Source organism: Taudactylus pleione, unplaced genomic scaffold, assembly GCF_031769625.1.
Source record: "Taudactylus pleione unplaced genomic scaffold, aTauple2 ptg000573l, whole genome shotgun sequence".
NCBI classification, from domain to species: Eukaryota; Metazoa; Chordata; class Amphibia; order Anura; family Myobatrachidae; genus Taudactylus; species Taudactylus pleione.
This window is the reverse complement of record NW_028284975.1, coordinates 437,579-455,859: the sequence shown is the minus strand read 5'-3', so window position 1 is coordinate 455,859 and position 18,281 is coordinate 437,579. Positions and strand designations below refer to the sequence as shown.

General features: G+C 43.2%; 1 protein-coding gene across 1 annotated transcript in view; it reads left to right on the top strand.

The window, feature by feature from the left end:
- The window catches only part of LOC148481553 (alcohol dehydrogenase 1-like), a 97,917-nt gene that overhangs the window by 57,948 nt on the left and 21,688 nt on the right, over nucleotides 1–18,281 (top strand). The window contains exon 6 of the mRNA XM_088453258.1: nucleotides 6,168–6,428. Within this exon, the coding sequence (XP_088309384.1) occupies nucleotides 6,168–6,428 (261 nt within the window). The remainder of the gene's footprint in view (nucleotides 1–6,167; nucleotides 6,429–18,281) is intronic.

Sequence of the window (18,281 nt, the reverse complement as noted above, 5' to 3'; positions counted from 1 at the left end):
TGGAATTTGGGATAACATTTGATCTACCTGAGATCGATTTTACCTGAACCGGTAGAGTGATACATTATCCTTTGGGGAGTGTCCAACATATCCTTCACCTCATGCGCAACTCTCTCTGGGATATCTAGAAATATACCATCAGGGGTACAATATATGACACATCCCATCTTACATAACAAATCCCCTTCCCAGTAGGTTAGTAAAAGCCGCTGCAGCCAGGAGGAAAGAATGCCTGGTATGCAATGGCCCAATAGTGACCTCTGTGGATTTGGTTAAAGGATAATATTGCAATTTACCTGTTACACCCATTGCTTGAACTGTCTCTCTGGTCACCTGTAAATTAGCTGGAGATTTTATCACTGATCTGATCGCCCCTGTGTCTACAAGAAAAGGATATTTAGTACCAGCTACATCAACCATCATTACCTGTTCTTCCCTAGTACTTCCCGTTAACCTATCTGTAGACTACAGGTATGACCTGACCCCTAGCGTTCTCAGTCTCCAATACAGCATTTAAGGCTACAATTGGAGCTGGTGACTGTTGGAAATTTTGTGTACTCTGTGTATATCCCTTATGAGGATATCCAGATACTCCCTGGTTAGGGGGTCCTACCTTCTTCACCTTACAGTTCCTACTTAAATGTCCCACTTGGTTGCAGTTAAAGCATGCACCTTCGTGAGTGGGGTGGGTGAAAGGTTTGCTGTGTGGGTTGGATGGTAGGGAAAGATTGTGGGTTCGGATATGGATTTTGAGGATAATATGGTGGTTGTGGATAGTACGGGTTTTGTAGCTGTGTGTGATAAGTGGGGTAGGGTTGTGTTGGCGGTGGTCCTGAACTGGTGAGGACGTGTAGCTGTGCAGGTGCATGTGTTTCTTGTGGCTGTGATGTTACAGTCATTCCTTCTAGAGCTTGAATACTAATGGCGATTAGCTTCTCGCTCTGGGTCTTTTTGAGGATGTTTTTATCATGTTCAATGGCGGATTCTATGAGTGTGTCTACAGTAACTCCTCTCCAGCCAGGTAGTGAGGTCTGAACTCGGGTCTTTAGATTGCCTTTTAGACCATCCATAATGATCATTCCCCTGTGATGAGTGCTATCTTTAATATCCTCTATCCCAGTGTACTGGGTGATAGCCTGCAGAGCTCGGGAACAATAATCCTCTGTAGATTCACTCTCTTTTTGTTTTATGGTGAAAATTTTACTCCAGTTAACTACTGGAAAATATACACCCAATTGAGTTATTATGCGGGTAATGTTACCTTGGTTACTCTCGTCTGTTAAGGGAACATCTCCATCCAATACGCAATCCGTGATAAACTTTTTCACGTCGGTATTGTGTGGATGACAAGCCCTTAACACCACTCGCCAATCTTTATTGGTTGGCTCGTGAGAACTACCCAAATTTTTCAAACATTTTTGGCATTTGGCTAATTCCTTTTTAGGATCAGGGAAATCATTCATTATGGAATTTAGCTCCGCTCTTGTCCAAGGACAATGCATTGCTACCTCCCTTGTGGGCACTACACCGTTCGCATCCACATTCCCATTTGGAACAGTTATTGTCCGGATGGGATGCAGACCAGCCGCACTGCTACTTTTGACCTTGTTACCTGGCTGGGGATTTAATCTATTACTGCTACGAATGTGGTTAACAATTTCCTCTATGGGTGCAGTGGATGTTAACACTTTCTGTACTATCACTGATGAAGATGGGGCCACCACTTGTGCTTGTTGTGATGGAGCATCTAACATGTGTACAGCATGGGAAATGGCAGACATGACAATAGGCTCATCATCCGCATCATAAACATTTTCTTTGTGATTACTCAAGAGAGGGTACAAGTTACTTGTTACATTTTTATGTGTTTTTATGACTGTACCTGTACCCCCATCGCATAGGGCAGTGGTGGTGAGCGTGAACCACTGGCAATACCTTCTGCAACGCTACCTTGCTGCACGTGCGCGCTATTTCACGGCGCGCACGCACGCAGTCCAGTGCTGCGTGTGCACACTCCTGTAATGTGCTCGCAACGCTAGCTTGCATCGTGTGTACACCTTTAAGCCATGCATCCCCCTCATGCTGCCACAACTTTAAACAATCGTTATATTTTACCTTTTTCATTCGAGAATGCACCCTACAGATGCTATCTTGGACATTGTTCAATACCTCCTTATCAAAGCTGCCAATTCTGGGGAAAGGTCTAACACTCTTCATTGTCATATTAAACCATACATCACAGTACCTAGCTACATAAGCACCGTACCTAGTATGCATAATATGCAGTGCCGACCCAAGTGGCGCTTCCAACAGCAGCACATCATCTAACATCTCTACCGTTTGCTTGGCTCCCATTCTGGGAGAACTCTAAGCTTTTCAATATACATTTAGACTGGTGAAAGAAAGTCAAGATACTTTCACTTTACTTGTGGACGATATTAACAGGATGCGCCCACACACCTATGGAAGAATAATCAGGCTGCTTCCATGCACCTAATTCCTTTTTGACTACCTTTCAACTGCTAGCATGTAGGCATTCCAATAACACCTACCCTTTTCAGTGATTTTGCCAACCCTCTACTCAGTTCGCAATCACAATTTAGCCACAACTATGCGATTCAATTACAATGCTCTAACAACCCTAACTGATCACTGAATACTGTAATCACACTGAGAGCCGAAACTACAACAAAGACAACAACTACACCTGCTTATATGTATAGACTGTGGTATCTACTACCGAGCCACTAGGCCAACACCAGGCGCCTAGCACTTAAGGGTCCTATGATACCCTTAACTAGGGAACATGTTACCCCTACCAACAAATATTCACTGTTACACACCCTTTTCCTGCGCAGAAAAATACACGTTTTCCCAGACTATGGCAACACTGATCAAGGTATTTACAACAATGCTATCTATCAATGCAATCTCAACGGCTTTGTTTGAAACACGTGGCAGCAATACAGGAAATACATATACGCTATTGTTCGACTAGTCGCATACACAATAATGCGACTACTACACAAAATGTATTATTACTCTTACGCTATTGTGCGACTTCCCCTTTTTAACATAAAAATCTATCAATGAAGGAAAACATACTTTTTCCTCCCTTGTCCCTGGATTCTAATCAGTGCTCCTTAAGCCACAGTAACGGGTAGCGGACTCTCAGCAACAAAGTGGTAGCATATTTTCGAAGGCACAATGCATTCTTTCCTGCTATGGCGCCTCCACCCTTTTGCTGAGAGATCGCTGACCAAGTGTTACCAAGTGACCGATAGTGTGATTCATACTGCGAGCCCCCAACTATCGATTCCTGCCGGTCTATACCTTCTAAAATTGTCGCTATTTAGCGTTATGAGTCGCACAAGAAATAAATGCTTTTAGACTTTGAGTGTGGTTCCAAAGCACAAAAAGTTATTATTCAATATAAAAACAGATGGTTACACGCTGTGATCTAAATACAATTAGCGCAAATAAATCATACAGACCCAAGGTACAGTTGTTACATACGCACGCGCTCTGGACACAAATCCCGGCATCAATATAGAAACCTCCGTCAACAGCAAAGCAAGAAGACTGGCATCCAGTTTTAGAGAGCCCACATATATACTCTTACAGGGATAGGCAATACAATAGAACAGTTTGGTATGATTCCATTGGTTCTTCTTCCTGGTTCTTCTGTTACAGTATAGTTCATAGGTCAGTTCGTATGGACACAATCCAGCCTCCAACAGCCCTTTGTGTCCTTTTTCCCGCTGCATAATAAATCTAAGCTGGTTACATTACAGAGTACATTTTAATGTTTAACTCTCTATGGTCCAAAGTTTGCAGACACATGTTGCGATCTTCTCACCGATGGTACCGGAAATCTGCAAAGACACAGTGGATCAGTACAACACCAAACACGGTCTGCTTACCATGTACTAAACCTTAGATATCAAATTACATTTATTTCACAACAGTAATAATACTGAATAAACCTTGAATATTACACTTTAATGCTAGGGAACCTTTTATGTAAGTGTGCAGTGTGTAAGTATTGGGGTTTTGGGAAAAGACACTAGTTAGCGTTGTGCGACTACGTATTTGTGGAGTACACCATGGTACGTGTTTTGCAGGGTTGATCATTTTATATGTTTTAGTGACTGTTGGTATTTATATGATGAGGACTTTTAACTTCTTTCTATTGTGTGGGAATTGCACAACGCTAAATAATACCATCGCCGTATGTACTTATAATGGGCGAGATTCACTAAAATGGCACTGGGAGTGAAAGTTGCAAAATAGCGTCTCATTGCCATTCGCAAAATGGCGTTGTGCAGATTTAATTTAAAACCGATCCTGTCTCAGCCAATTATCTGACTTCAACAATGTTTACATGTGGAGAAGTCATACCCACACTCTCTTTGGCAGCACTTACACCACTACAAATCCAGACCAAAAATAGGACTACAATGAAGCACAGTTCAAACATCTGTATTCTGGGCCTGAATAGGAGACGGAAACTATGCTGCCACTGCCGCAAATTTGTACCCAGCGGCTGTGCATGAATATGTAAGTGTCATAACTGTCTGGATTTGTATTGAGAGGCCCATCTGCAAATTCTCAGATCTAAGAGAATGTGTACAAAGATGCAGCATCGGTTGCAGACTCTTTGGTAATCGGCCTTCTGAGTAATTCTGTGGTCGAACAGAATGGCCACATGGACTGAGACGCTGGAGCCATTATTTATTGCATACGGGATTGCAGATGCAGCCGGTAATACACTCCAAAAATGGTTGTGACATTCCTGAGCTTTTGCAGTCACTCCCTGTAATCTCCCCCATATGCTCGTTGACTGTCAATCACTCTGCGGGAAAATAGTCGCTGCCACTGCTGACGGTAATGAAACTTGATGCATGTGCAGTGTCACCTCAGACCCATGTGCAGTGTCACCTCAGACCCATGTGCAGTGTCACCTCAGATGCATTTGCAGTGTCACCTCAGACACACGTGCAGTGTCACCTCAGACTTATGCACAGTGTCACATCAGATGCATGTGCAGTGTCACCTCAGATGCATGTGTAGTGTCACCTCAGATGCATGTGCATTGTCTCCTCAGACACATGTGCAGTGTCACCTCAGACGCATGTGCAGTGTCACCTCAGAAAAATGCAGATTACAGATATTTGCTCAACTGCATAAACATCGGCAATGCGTCCATCTCTGAATAATGGGCCTGATTCAGACCCACTCGCGAGCGGAGGACCCACTCGCGAGCGGCTGTCCGCTCGCAAGTGGGTCGATGTTGTGCACTGAGCATGCGCACGACGGAGGGAGCTCCGTCGTGCGCATGCGCCAGAAGCGACGAGCGAAGGAAAGTCCTTCGCTCGTTGTGTCCGATCAAAGGGGGCGTGCTGTCAATGTTGATTGACAGCACGCCCCCTTTGGTGGGCGTGCCGGGGGGTGCCTCCCTGACGGGGGCGTTCCCACGGGAACGCCTCCCGTCAGAAGCCGGCCCACTGACATCACTAGTGATGTCAGTGGGAGTGATTTTGGCTCTGATAGAGCCAAAACCACTCCGGAGCTTGCGGTTGAAAACCTCAACCGCAGGCTCCGGCTCGCAAATTCGATGGTCGCGATGGTCTCGACCATCGTGGCCATCACAAAGCACGCTCGTATAGCCTGTGGGTGGTGACCCACAGCTATACGAGCGTCCAGGAGGACGCTCCATGAAAATGGAGCCCGGCCCTCATTCAGAGCGTGCGCTCTGCTCAGAGCGTACGGCTCTGAATGAGGGCCAATGTCCTCTATGTTGAATTGTGAATCTGGTAAACTTAATTCAATTATGTGATCAGATAAAGGTACCTGGGCAAGGATACATTACATTCAGTCATTATTGAGACTAAGGGATATATTTATTAAAATGCTGTTTTTCTAGATTCACTGTAGATGTTGCCGATATTAACCAATCAGATTCTAGCTATTATCTTCTAGAAGTGCTAGGAAAATGATAAGTAGAATCTGATTGGTTGCTATTGACAACACCTACACTTCTAAAAACACACACTTTAGTAAATATACCCCTAACAATTCTATAAACAATTCTCTAGTTTTAAAACATTTCATAATCTTGAAACCCACAAATCGTCTAATAAAATATCTTGAACTTATTATTGCAGGTCACGGCTGGCTCCACATGTGCAGTATTTGGATTGGGAGGCGTTGGTCTCTCTGTGATTATTGGATGTAAAGTAGCCGGAGCTTCCAGGATTATCGCTATTGATGTAAATAGTGATAAGTTTGTGAAAGCTAAAGAGCTGGGAGCCACTGAGTGCATCAACCCAAAGGACCACAAGAAACCCATTCATGAGGTGCTGCTAGAGATGACTAATGGGGGAGCTCATTATACTTTTGAGTGCATTGGAAACACTGATATCATGGTTAGTAACTAAAAGATTAATTATATTTTAACAATAACTGATTTTTCTTCTAGTCCTGGATTTAACTCTAACTTTAATAATTTTTTTTCTTCCTGCTATATAATACCCCTATCACATCGCAAACCTGTCTCTGACACAGGCTTTTGATCGGGATGTAGTTGGCATCCCGGCATGCCGATGATCTGATTATTAGCGCTGAAATCCTGACCTCCGGCATCCCGAAGGTAAGTATCAGTGGTGATAGGGGGAGGTTAGGGTTTGGGGTTAGGCACTAGGGTGAGGGTAAGGGTTAGGCACCGGGGAGGGAGGGTTAGGATTAAGGTGTGGGGAGGGGGAGGTTAGGTTTAGGAACTAAGGGGGAGAATAAGTTTAGGCACTGTGGAGGGGGTGTTAGGTTTAGGGTGCATGGAGGGGGAGGTTAGGGTTATGTACCGGAGAGGGAGGGAGGGTTAGGGTAGGGGTTATGGTAGGGGTTAGGAAATCACTTACCTTGGTTCCCTGTGGGTGTCAGGATTCTGGCTGTCGGGATGCCTTTGTGGGTATTCTGAGCAGCGGTATCCCGACAGCCGGGATTTCATACCCAACCCTTTTGAACACGGGTCCAACTTGGCTGTGACCCAGGTCAGACCCCTTTTCACCTCACCTTCAACCCAGTTTATTCCCAGGTTGGCCCCATTCACACTGAACCCGTGTCAGCCCTGTAAAACCCTATGGATGGCATTAAAAATTTACTTTTTTAGGCTCACAAAGATAAGATCAAAAAAGGTAACAAAAGGGAGGGGTGGGGACTGCTCACAGCATTGCAGGAATCATGGCTGATGGAATATCACTGTGTAGCCCTGAGTTCATGAGTGTTTGTGCTTTACTGCTATTTGATTCAGCCAGTGAGAGCATGACAGTATAGTGTACAGTTCACTTTATTATTATTATCCTTTATTTATTTCACTTCTTCATCACTCCAATTAGCCATCACTGTAATGACAGTAGTGTTATTAACCCCTTTCAGACTGCCAGAATGCTGCCTCTGCTGTTGTCTGCAGTGTGCTGCTTGTGTGTCTGGCTGCTGACATAATCAAGTGAGACCTAGAAACATCAAATCAGCATTGTTTGCCGAGTCCCGGGTTGCATAACCCAGGTAGGGCCTGTTCACACTGCACTTCAACCCGGCTTTTTCCCGCGTTCAACCCTGCTCGATTGCAGGGTTGAAATGTCGGATCACCCGACCTGGGAATTTGTTTGGTATTGCATTCACACTGCACCTCAACCCGGGTCGAGCTGGCAATATCCCGGGTTATTTATGTGATGTGAAATGGGTATAATTTGGTAGCATGTAAGTGGTGCTCATCTTACAATGTGGTCTATTGTACAAAATGGTTATTACTTAAAGCAACCAATATGATGCATATCTTTCATTGTCTAACTTGCAGTAGGCAGGTGATAGGTCAAAGCTAATAATTGGCTGCTGTGAATTACACTACATTTTCCCTTTGTACAATGCTAGTACATTTCTGTGTGATGCATTATAATCTTACTAAACACACTAGAGTGATAAGGCTGCATTATAAACTGTGTAATATACTGGCCATTGCATTCACTTAAAACAATCCATCACTATGATACTTACTGTAGACCAGGACAGCAAAAAACAACACACTCATAACTCTTCATTTTAGCTACAGTAAATAATTCTCACACCAATCAAAATACTATTATGAATTTCACGCCAGTGCAGCCATAGTTTCACCATATCAAATGCCATACCTGATTTTTATACATTTTTGTCAAGATGTTCAGTTCATTGATTCAAAAAGAAATCATGTCATTTTTGGAATGCTAAAACAAATCAACATAACATTACATGATAACATTGTGTATGGAGCCTAAAGCTTAAATAGTTTGCATTAGAAAAGTGTGATGTTTACATTACATTGTATGATCTACTGCATGTTGTATATTTGTAGCACTATGTGGTAAATAATTTCCACATTATTCACATTAACATGTTGATTTTATTTTTATATAATTAGAGCTCTTTTGAACAGTTGTAGTAGTTCAGTGGTTTACTGGCTGCACTGTAATGGTGATTATGAAAGTTTGCACATAGATAAAAAAATAGGGTAACCTATATGGTACATACCATTATTAATTATATTTAAACCTAATTGGAATTAAATGTAAAAAATTTCCAAATATAATTCTGATACGAGGTCATCCAAAGACATGTGTCAGCTTCATGAGGCCAATGTTCAGATTGCACCCACAGCCACTGCAAAAAATAATGTTTTGTACATGCAGTTTAAGGATATATGCAGACTAATATGAACCTACAGTATTAGTACAAGCAATCAATATACCACACCCATTATTTCATTTACATGGGCTGTTTATGGTAGGATGGGGGATGCTCACTGTTTCATTAAACAAAGAAATCAAGCTTTAAAATGAAGGGAAGAGCAATACAACTTCAAAGTGTAATGTCATAGACTCGAGATTTCAGAGAGGGGTGTTTGTCAGACAAACAGTAGAGTCTGGATCAATCCTCTTTGGTTCTCAGCCTCAACCCTCAAGTTGTCCCAACAGGTCATGGCTTGAGGATATCTGTTTGTAGAAACAAGTGGGTATATTACTGACCCTGTAAATATCCACAAAACATGTTGGTGGTACTTGAGGACTGGAATTGAGAACTCCTGGTTTAGAATGTTAAAAATAAATCACAGCACACCAGTTAAGGACAGTTTAATAAATAACACCATTACATACAGTGATTTGGAAAATGTAGACCACTAGACTACAGTATGTCAATAAATCACCAGTAGAACTATCTCACCTCCCCGACCTCTGCCCCTATCTCCTCACTTATCTCCAACTGTCTCTCTGCTATTTCTTCCTGGAAGTCCCAGTGCTTTCTTGACCTCCACATGTCAAACTGAGCTGATCATCTTCCAACCGTCATTAACATTTATTTCCAGTCATTTCCAGTCAATTTTGACCACCTCACAATATTGATTTCATAAGCTGCATACACACACAACGATTTTTTGAACGATTATCGATCAACGACATCGTTTAACGATAATCGTTTGAAAAAATCGTTCACTTTCTGAGTCAAATAATGAACGATTATCGTTCATGCGCGTTCACGTTTGTAGTTTGTAGCTCAGTCAGACTTGTCAACTCAACGATTTTCATTAAGGGAATATGCAAAAATCGTTTGTAGTTCAAAAAATCGTTCATTACACTTTAAAAAATCTGACAGAAAATCGTTCATATAATCGTTGGTAACAAAATCATTGTGTGTGTATGCAGCTATACAGTTTAGGCCAAAAGGTTCCATCCATCTAGCTGGCTGACTAAGCTAAGTGACAGCAGAACATCTGGCATTCAGCTTCCAACATGGCACAGAGTGGCACTGAAGTGGTAGACAGAATGGCAGTTTAATAAACTATACAAACCCATAGGAAGTTTAAAAACCAAGAATGTTTTAATTAATCACAAGAACTAGGTCAGAGACCCGAGGGAATAGTAATATGTTTATGGACTGAGGACAGGGAAAGGACAGAAGGATTGATTAGTTTTTAATTTATTTAAATGTTTTGATTCTTGAAATAAATTCTTAAAAGAAAGTTCTACAATTCATGAAAGACATCTGTGATCTGGAGGAGGTTTTTTATACATCTAATAGAAATGCTTGTGGAGGTGCTGCTAGTACACACTGTAATCAGATGTTTCCTTTGTGCTCAAGGAGGTTCTTAGGGATAATGGAACCAAGACTTGCTGTTTACATCAGAGGAAAGCAGCCTGTAGCTCTACGGCTGAGCTAGAACTCCCAGCATCCATTATGTTTGCCAGGCCTACTGGAAGTACCTTGTCAACAACAGGTGGCATGCCTCAGGGTACCCCAGCCTGCTTTATGCACTGTTTGTAACATGTAAATAAGTATGTAATGTGACTAATTTTTGTATTAAACATATTTGTACTTTATTGCACACATCCTGGCACCAAGATGCTCTGTGCTGCTGCTCATACTTCTGGTCTCTCTCATGACAGACATTATCTGCATTATCCAGTTATTCCTCTTAGAGTCACCTACATACAAAGGAGGCAGGCGTTTCAGCTGAACTGTTATTTATAACAGGCTTTCAATTCATAGGGTCCTGGGGCAACCAGTTGGGGATGGGAGCAATGAAAAAACTGGGCACACTTGAAAATCTACCATGTTTTGCCCACCCATTCAACTTGGTGGTTCAGAATTTAAAAAAAATAAATAAAGGGGCATACAGGGAATGCTGTCTGTGGCCATAAAAATTTCTGGAATTCATCAACCGCATGTAGAATATTTCAGTAGCTGTGTCAGTTCAATTACCAACATGCACATATACAGTAGGAAAGAGAATGGCACTGCAGTGACAAAAACAGGATGGCAGTTACCAATAGACCTTTGCATCTTTACTGACCTGTGTCTGTTGGGTAGAAAGACAAAATGTATGCCTTAAACCTAAGATAAAGCATGGTCGCCAAAATATATAGATCCAATTCTAAGAGCCTAACAAACATTGGGTCCTGGCAAAGTGAATAAAGGACAATCTACAAGTCCAACATAAGTAGCAGAATCGCTTTGTTTCAGCTACTCCTTCATTTTCTCAAGTTGCTTTTCAAACAGTCTAATTAGGGGAATTACATGACTCAATCTGGCAGTGTCTGAACTCACTTCACTGGTGACCACTTTGAAGGGTTTCAGCATTTTGCATAACTACGAAAGTATTTTTCACTGAGCTTGAGTAAGGTAAATTCCCCCTCCTCTTCCTATGTCATACTTCGTTGTGTAGCTTTGGGTGGCTTTTTGCTTTTCCTCCATCTGCCAAAGCATATTTAGGGTGGAGTTCCACCTTGTATCTACCTCTTACTTGAGCTGGTGACAGGGCAAATTCAACATTTCTTGCAGGTGCTACAATCTTCTACATGCACCTGTTGAATGGTGAAAATGTCCAGAAATTTTGTGGGCCACAGACAGCATCATCTGCATGGCCCGGTCATTTTTAAAAAAAAATATTGCAGCACCAAGTTGATGGTGTTAGCAAAACATGGAACATGTTGGAATTCACCCAGCTGTAATGCTCCCACAATATTGGTGGCATTGTCAGAAATCACAAATGTCAAGCAGAGTGCAAGCGGAGTAAGCCATTTTGCAATGATTTCCCTGAGTTTTTCTAAGAGGTTGTCAGTGGTATGCCTCTTAGTGAGACTGGTGATACACAGAGTAGCCTGCTTCTGAATGAGCTGCTGTTTATTAGGTGCTGCTGCTGTTGGTGCCACTGAAGGCATTACACCCACCCAGTGGGCTGTTACAGTCATGTAATTTTGCATTTGCTGTGCTCGGCTTATCCACATATCTGTGGTTAAGTGGACAGTGGGTACAATGGCATTTTGGAGGACACAAATTAAGTTTTTTTTAATTTCCCTGTACAGGCTGGGAATTGCTTTTTTAATGAAGTGGAATCTAGATGGGATTTGGTACAGGGGACACAGGACCTCAATTAACTGTCTAAAACCAACTGCATTAATGGCGGATATAATACCAGCACAGATGTTATGGCGTCAGTGATCTGGGTGACTGCTGTCATACTTGATCCTCCTTGCAAATGATTGTTTAACAGTCAATTGTTTTTTTGAACTACTACTAGTAGTCTTCCTGGTCCCCTTCTGGGGTGAAGATCCACTCCCAGCAGCAGGCATAGCACTCGAGGATTCTCCTGAGGGATCCAGGAGAGAGGACTGAGTTAGCCTTATTAAATTGGATGCTTGAAGATGGCAGGTGCTTGGATCTAGCAGAGAGGGGGGAGCTAGCTGATGCTGGACTGCTTGTTTCCTTTTTAGCCAAAGTTTCTGAATTTTGCAAACACTATTGATGGATGCGCTGTAGATGACGTAACAGGGAGGAGTTAAGGTCCCTACCTCTACATACTTTGGTTTTACAATGGGTACAGATCGCTTGACAATTATTGTCTGGAATTGAGTAAAAATGATTGCACACATATGAAGTGGATTATTTTGTCTTATGCCCAGGCATGACAATGGGCTTTTCCTTATCATGGGCAATAACTGTTTCCACTGGTGCCTGATTTACACAAACAACATCCTCATCATTAACAACCTTATAAGCATCAGCTACAGATATCCTCCTTATCCTGGTGCAAATCCACAGAAGCATTCTCGATTTTTATGTCAGAATGCTCACTTGTGCTGCTCATCCACATAGTTGAAGAGGACGCATAAGTGTTGGAAGGAGGCTCCTCTTCAAGTACAGTATTGGAAAGGTCAGGCTCACACATGGCACCCGCCAACACACTTAGGACCTCATTCAGACCCGCTCACAAGTGGGTCAATGTTTAGGCCCTATGCACGCGCATCGGCCGCACTGCGCGTGCGCAAGCCTCAGAGAGAAATTCTCACTCCGGAGCTCACTACAAAAGGGGCGGCTGTCGATGTTGATCGACAGCTCGGCCCGTTTTGTAGGCATGGCGGGGGGTGTTTTCACAAATGGAGGCATTCCTTAAGGAACACCTGCCATTTTGTGGGCGGCCGCACTGACATCAGCAGTGATGTCAGTGGGGAGCTTCCTGCTCGATCAGAGCAGGAAGCTCCCTGGCGCTTGCGGTTTCCGAGACCCAACCTTAGGGTCTCGACGCAAGCTCCAATGGTCGCGATGGTCTTGACCATCGCGACCATCAACCTGGTCAGTCGCTAAAGCTGTGGGTGGTAACCCACAGCTTAGCTAGCGACCAGGAGGCCGCACTTTAAAAGCCAAGCGGCCGCCCTCATTCAGAGCGTCCGCTCACATTTTGAGAGCGCCTCTGAATGAGAGCCTTAGACTCTCCTCAGGCATTTGTGGCATTTCTGAGTGCACAGTTGGTTCCTGTGTCTTAAACATTTAAATTCTTTTGAAATGTCTACAGGGAGAAGGGCTTACATCATCATGAGGCAGAACTCCCACCAATCATAAATAAAGGCCAAGGCCTTAGCCTTTCCTTACCACTTCGTGTGGTAAAAGGCATATTACCAACTATATTTCTTACTGCAGCTAACTTTCCCTTTGATGGTTTCTTTACCAATGTAAAAGTTTGTTTCTTTAATTTTAGATGCCATAATTTAAGCCCTTTATGCCCTTGAGCAATGGCTTCAGTAAATGATCTAGATGGACTAGTATCATCATGACTGGTGGCATTGACAGCAGTTTAGCACTAGTATGAGGTTCCTGCTCTCCCCTCAACTGATCTTCAATATGATCAACAAACACATACAAAGTGGAATACAGCAAACACATCAATTTGTACCAATTTTAAATATTACACGGTGGTATCAATCACCTACAGGGTTACAATATTTTTTATGAATATTACACTGTGCTACCACTTACAGTGTCACAATACGTCAATGAATATTAAACTGCGCTACCACTTTTGTTGTCACAATACATGTATGAATATTACACTATGCTACCACTTAAAGAGTCACAATAAGTGTATGAATATTACACTGCGCTATCACTTATAGTGTCACGATATTTTTTATGAATATTACACTGTGGTTCCACTTACAGTGTCACAATATTTTTCATGAATATTACACTGTGCTACTACTTACAGTGTCAAAATATTTGTATGATTACACTGCTCTACCACTTAGTGTCACTATATGTGTATGAATATTACACTGGGCTACCACTTGCAGTGTCACAATACATGTTTGAATATTACACTGCGGGTCCACTTACAGTGTCACAAAAACTTTTTATGAATAGTACACAATACATCTATGAATATTAAACTGCCCTACCACTTACGCTGTCACAATACATGTCTGAATATTACACTGTGCTACCACTTAGTGTCACAATACATGTATGAATATTATACTGTGCTACCACTTACAGTGTCACAATATTTTTTATGAATATTACACTGCTCTACCACTTAGTGTCACAATACATGTATAAACAGGGCCGTTTCTAGGGGCAGGCGACCCGTGCAATCGCACGGGGCGCGCTGCCTCCTACCCCTGCTGTAGAAACAGCATGTTAACTGCCGGGCGCCCGCTGAGATTCAGTTACCAGCGGGCGCCCGGCAGAGCAGAGCAGCCGGAGACGGAAGCTCCTGCTTCCGGCTCCCACAATGTGCACTATGGGAGGACGTCATGACGTCTTTCCCATAGTGCAGAGAGAGGAGCAGCCGAGCGGAGCGGACGCCAGAGCTGGGGCCAGAGCGGGGCTGAAGGTAAGTGTTACTGTTTTGTTTTTTTTTGTGTGTGTGCAGGCAGCCTGGACAATACTTGGGGGGAGGCACTACTACTGGGGGCACTTCTGCTGGGGGAGCCACCACTACTGGGGGCACCTGGGCACAGCTACTAGGGACATTACTCTGGGTGCACTTCTACTGGGGGAGACACCACTACTGGGGGCACCCGGGCACTACTACTGGGGACATTGCTCGGGGGGCACTTCTACTGGGGTTATTGCTTAGGAGGCATTACTCAGGGGCCAGGGGCACTTCTACTGGGGGCACTACTACTTGGGGCTTTTCTACTTGGGGCACTACTACAAAGGGAGCATTACTATTGGGGGCACTAATACAGGGGCATTAATACTGGGGAATTTATAAAGGGGACACTACTACAAGGGGCATTACTATTGGGGGCAATACAACTGGGGACACTACTACTGGGGCACTACAACAGGAACAATTACTATTGGGGGCATTACTGATGGGGGCATGACTACAGGGGACATGACTACAGGGGGCACTACTAATGGGGGCTCTGCATAAGTTACACTACCACTGTGGGCACTGCATAAGGGGCATAAATACAGGGGACACTGCATATGGGGACAACTACAGGGGGCACTGCATAATGGGCACTTTTGCCTGAGAGCCAGTGGGGGGGAAGCCTAAGACCTGTCGGGATGGAATGGCAAGGGAGGGGGCTGGAATGGTAAGGGAGGGGGCTGGAATGGTAAGGGAGGGGAGAGAATGGTAAGGGAGGGGAGAGAATGGTAAGGGAGGGGGCTGGAATGAAGTGTGTATTATGTGAATCATGTCTTTTCAATGTGTTTTATGTGGTTCTGGATTTAATAATGTATTTGAGGTGGATGTGGTTTTAAAACGTAGTTTATGTGCCTCTGGCTTTTCCAATATATTTTATGTGGAAGTGGTTTGTTGCAGTGTATTTTATGTGGATCTGGCTGGGCTCGCTCCCAACGCGACTAAAACCGGGTGTGATGCAAGGTCATACTTCTGCAAATGTCACACCACAGGCATGCACACAGAAATGCGGCGTGGGCTTGTGACAGCTAGGCCACACCCCATTTTTTGAGCGCGCGCCTCCGGCACGCGCATGCTGTCTATCTTTTATTTAGCTCCATATATTTTTCAGCGCTTTGCCTCTGACAGGTTAGACACCCTTGTACTCAGTAGTCACGGTGGCTGTCATTCTGTGGTCTTTCTAGATCACGCTCCCTTACTGTGATACCACACCCCCTCACGATGACGCCACGCCCACTCCACAATATTACTGCTTCGAGGGGGGGGGGGCGCATTTTGACTGCTCGCACTGGGAGCCTCAGACCCTAGAAACTGCCCTGTGTATAAATATTACACTGCTCTGCCACTTAGTGTCACAATACATGTATGAATATTACACTGCTCTGCCACTTAGTGTCACAATATATGTATGAATATTACACTGTGGTTCTACTTACAGTGTCACAATATTTTTCATGAATATTACACTGCGCTACCACTTACAGTGTCACAATACGTGTAATATTACACCGCGGTTCCACTTAGTGTCACAATACATGTATGAATATTACACTGCGCTACCACTTACAGTGTCACAATATTTTTTTATGAATATTACACTGCGCTACCATTTACAGTGTTACAATATGTATATGAATTCCACTTACAGTGTCACAATACATTACACTGTGCTACCACTTATAGTGTCACAATATATGTATATTACACTGTGGTCTGACTGGCAATGTCACAGTAAAAAAAAGTACACTGGAGTACAGCACAAAAAGAAATATATATTTTTTTAAATGATGTTAATATTATTAGCTTTTTTTACAATGGGCACCCTTGGACGATAGAGCACCCAGGGCACACTAGACCGACAGAGCACCCCTGCAAGACACAGCAGCCCCTTGGTTGATGAACACATCACCCAGAGCACTCCTAGACTGACACAGCACCTCTGCAAGACTTAGCAGGCTCTTGATGAATGGACACAGCACCCAGAGCACCCCCAGACTGACAGAGCAGAGCACCCCTGAAAGATACAGCAGGCCCTTGATGAATGGATACAGCACATCTAGATTGAAAGAGCAGAGGCACCCCAGCAAGACAGCAGCCCCTTGATGGACGGACAGAGCACAGTGACAGCACATCTGTTCAGTACACTCTCCATAGCCGGATTGAAAATGGCGACGATAATCAGGGACCTTTATAGTTTACTAAACCTACGAGAATCCGACGTGGAATGTTTTGCCTCATTCTCAGATCCTAGTCAAGACGGGAAACTGAGTCGGACTCGGATTCACGCTCGGATCGTGAAATTCGTGCAGGTCTGGTTCTCTGAGAATCGGAACTGCTTATCTCTAGTTAAAACCTCAATATGTTTTCTTAACTATAATTTGTTCCTATAATACTCCCTAACACCAGGCTAATCTTGGGAGTCCTGCCTGGGAGGGCTTTCATAGGTGCACAAGGAAACAAGCAGGTTAACTGATTAATATCTGTAGCTAAATTATTGCTGAAGAACCACTGTAGAATAACAGCTCCTAGCCTTACTTTCTGGTAGCCTTAGGGAAAGGAGGCAATGTCTGATGCCAGAGTATTATAGTCACTGAATACTTAAAACTCTAGCTGATATGTAAGATGAGTTTATAGGAGATTGAACAGACTGCTCTCTTAAAATCTCAGCAAGCCCTAATTATATGCTACTATACCCAGTGTGTATGGGCTGCTGCTGTCTGTGCTGCTCTGTATACTCTAGAAATTTCTCTCCTAAGGTAAAGCTAAAGCTCAACACTGCCTGTCTCCCTGTTTAATGCGGTGCTAACTGAGCACCAGCCTTAGATGTTTTCTGACTAAATTATAATATCAGTGGCTGAAAGCATTTTGAGCGTTTGATATTGTATGTGTATATATATATATACATATATATATATATATATATATATATATATACATATTCCATAGACAAAAAACCTTACAGTTTCACATGTCCGATTAAGGCTTCTGAGACATGATCTGAAATTACACAAAACCTGTTGAATTTCTGACAAACTTCAAAAAGCAATGAAATTACAATCAGTAATACAAATATGGTATGCCATGACACCATGTGGTTAACTACAGATTCAGCACTCTCACCGAGTTTGCTGTCACTCACAAAAGGGGTGGAGCTGCTAATTCACAGAAATTAGTTCTCATTGGAATATACAAATATGGTATGCCATGACACCATGTGGTTAACTACAGATTCAGCACTCTCACAGAGTTTGCTGTCACTCACAAAAGGGGTGGAGCTGCTAATTCACAGAAATGAGTTCTCATTGGAATATACACATGCAGTCTATGCAACTGAGGTCTGAGCAGAACATAGAGTTGCGCAGATGGGATAAGAGTATTGGGAATGGGGGTGAAGACAGAGCGGTGTAGATGGGGCAGACAGAAAGGCATGGAGAGGGGAAGATTAAGCAGAAACACTCTCTATAATGGCGGATTTGTGAGGTAATAGTTTAAAAACTCTAACTTTCTCAATTACCTAAACCTCACCTACCCTGGAACA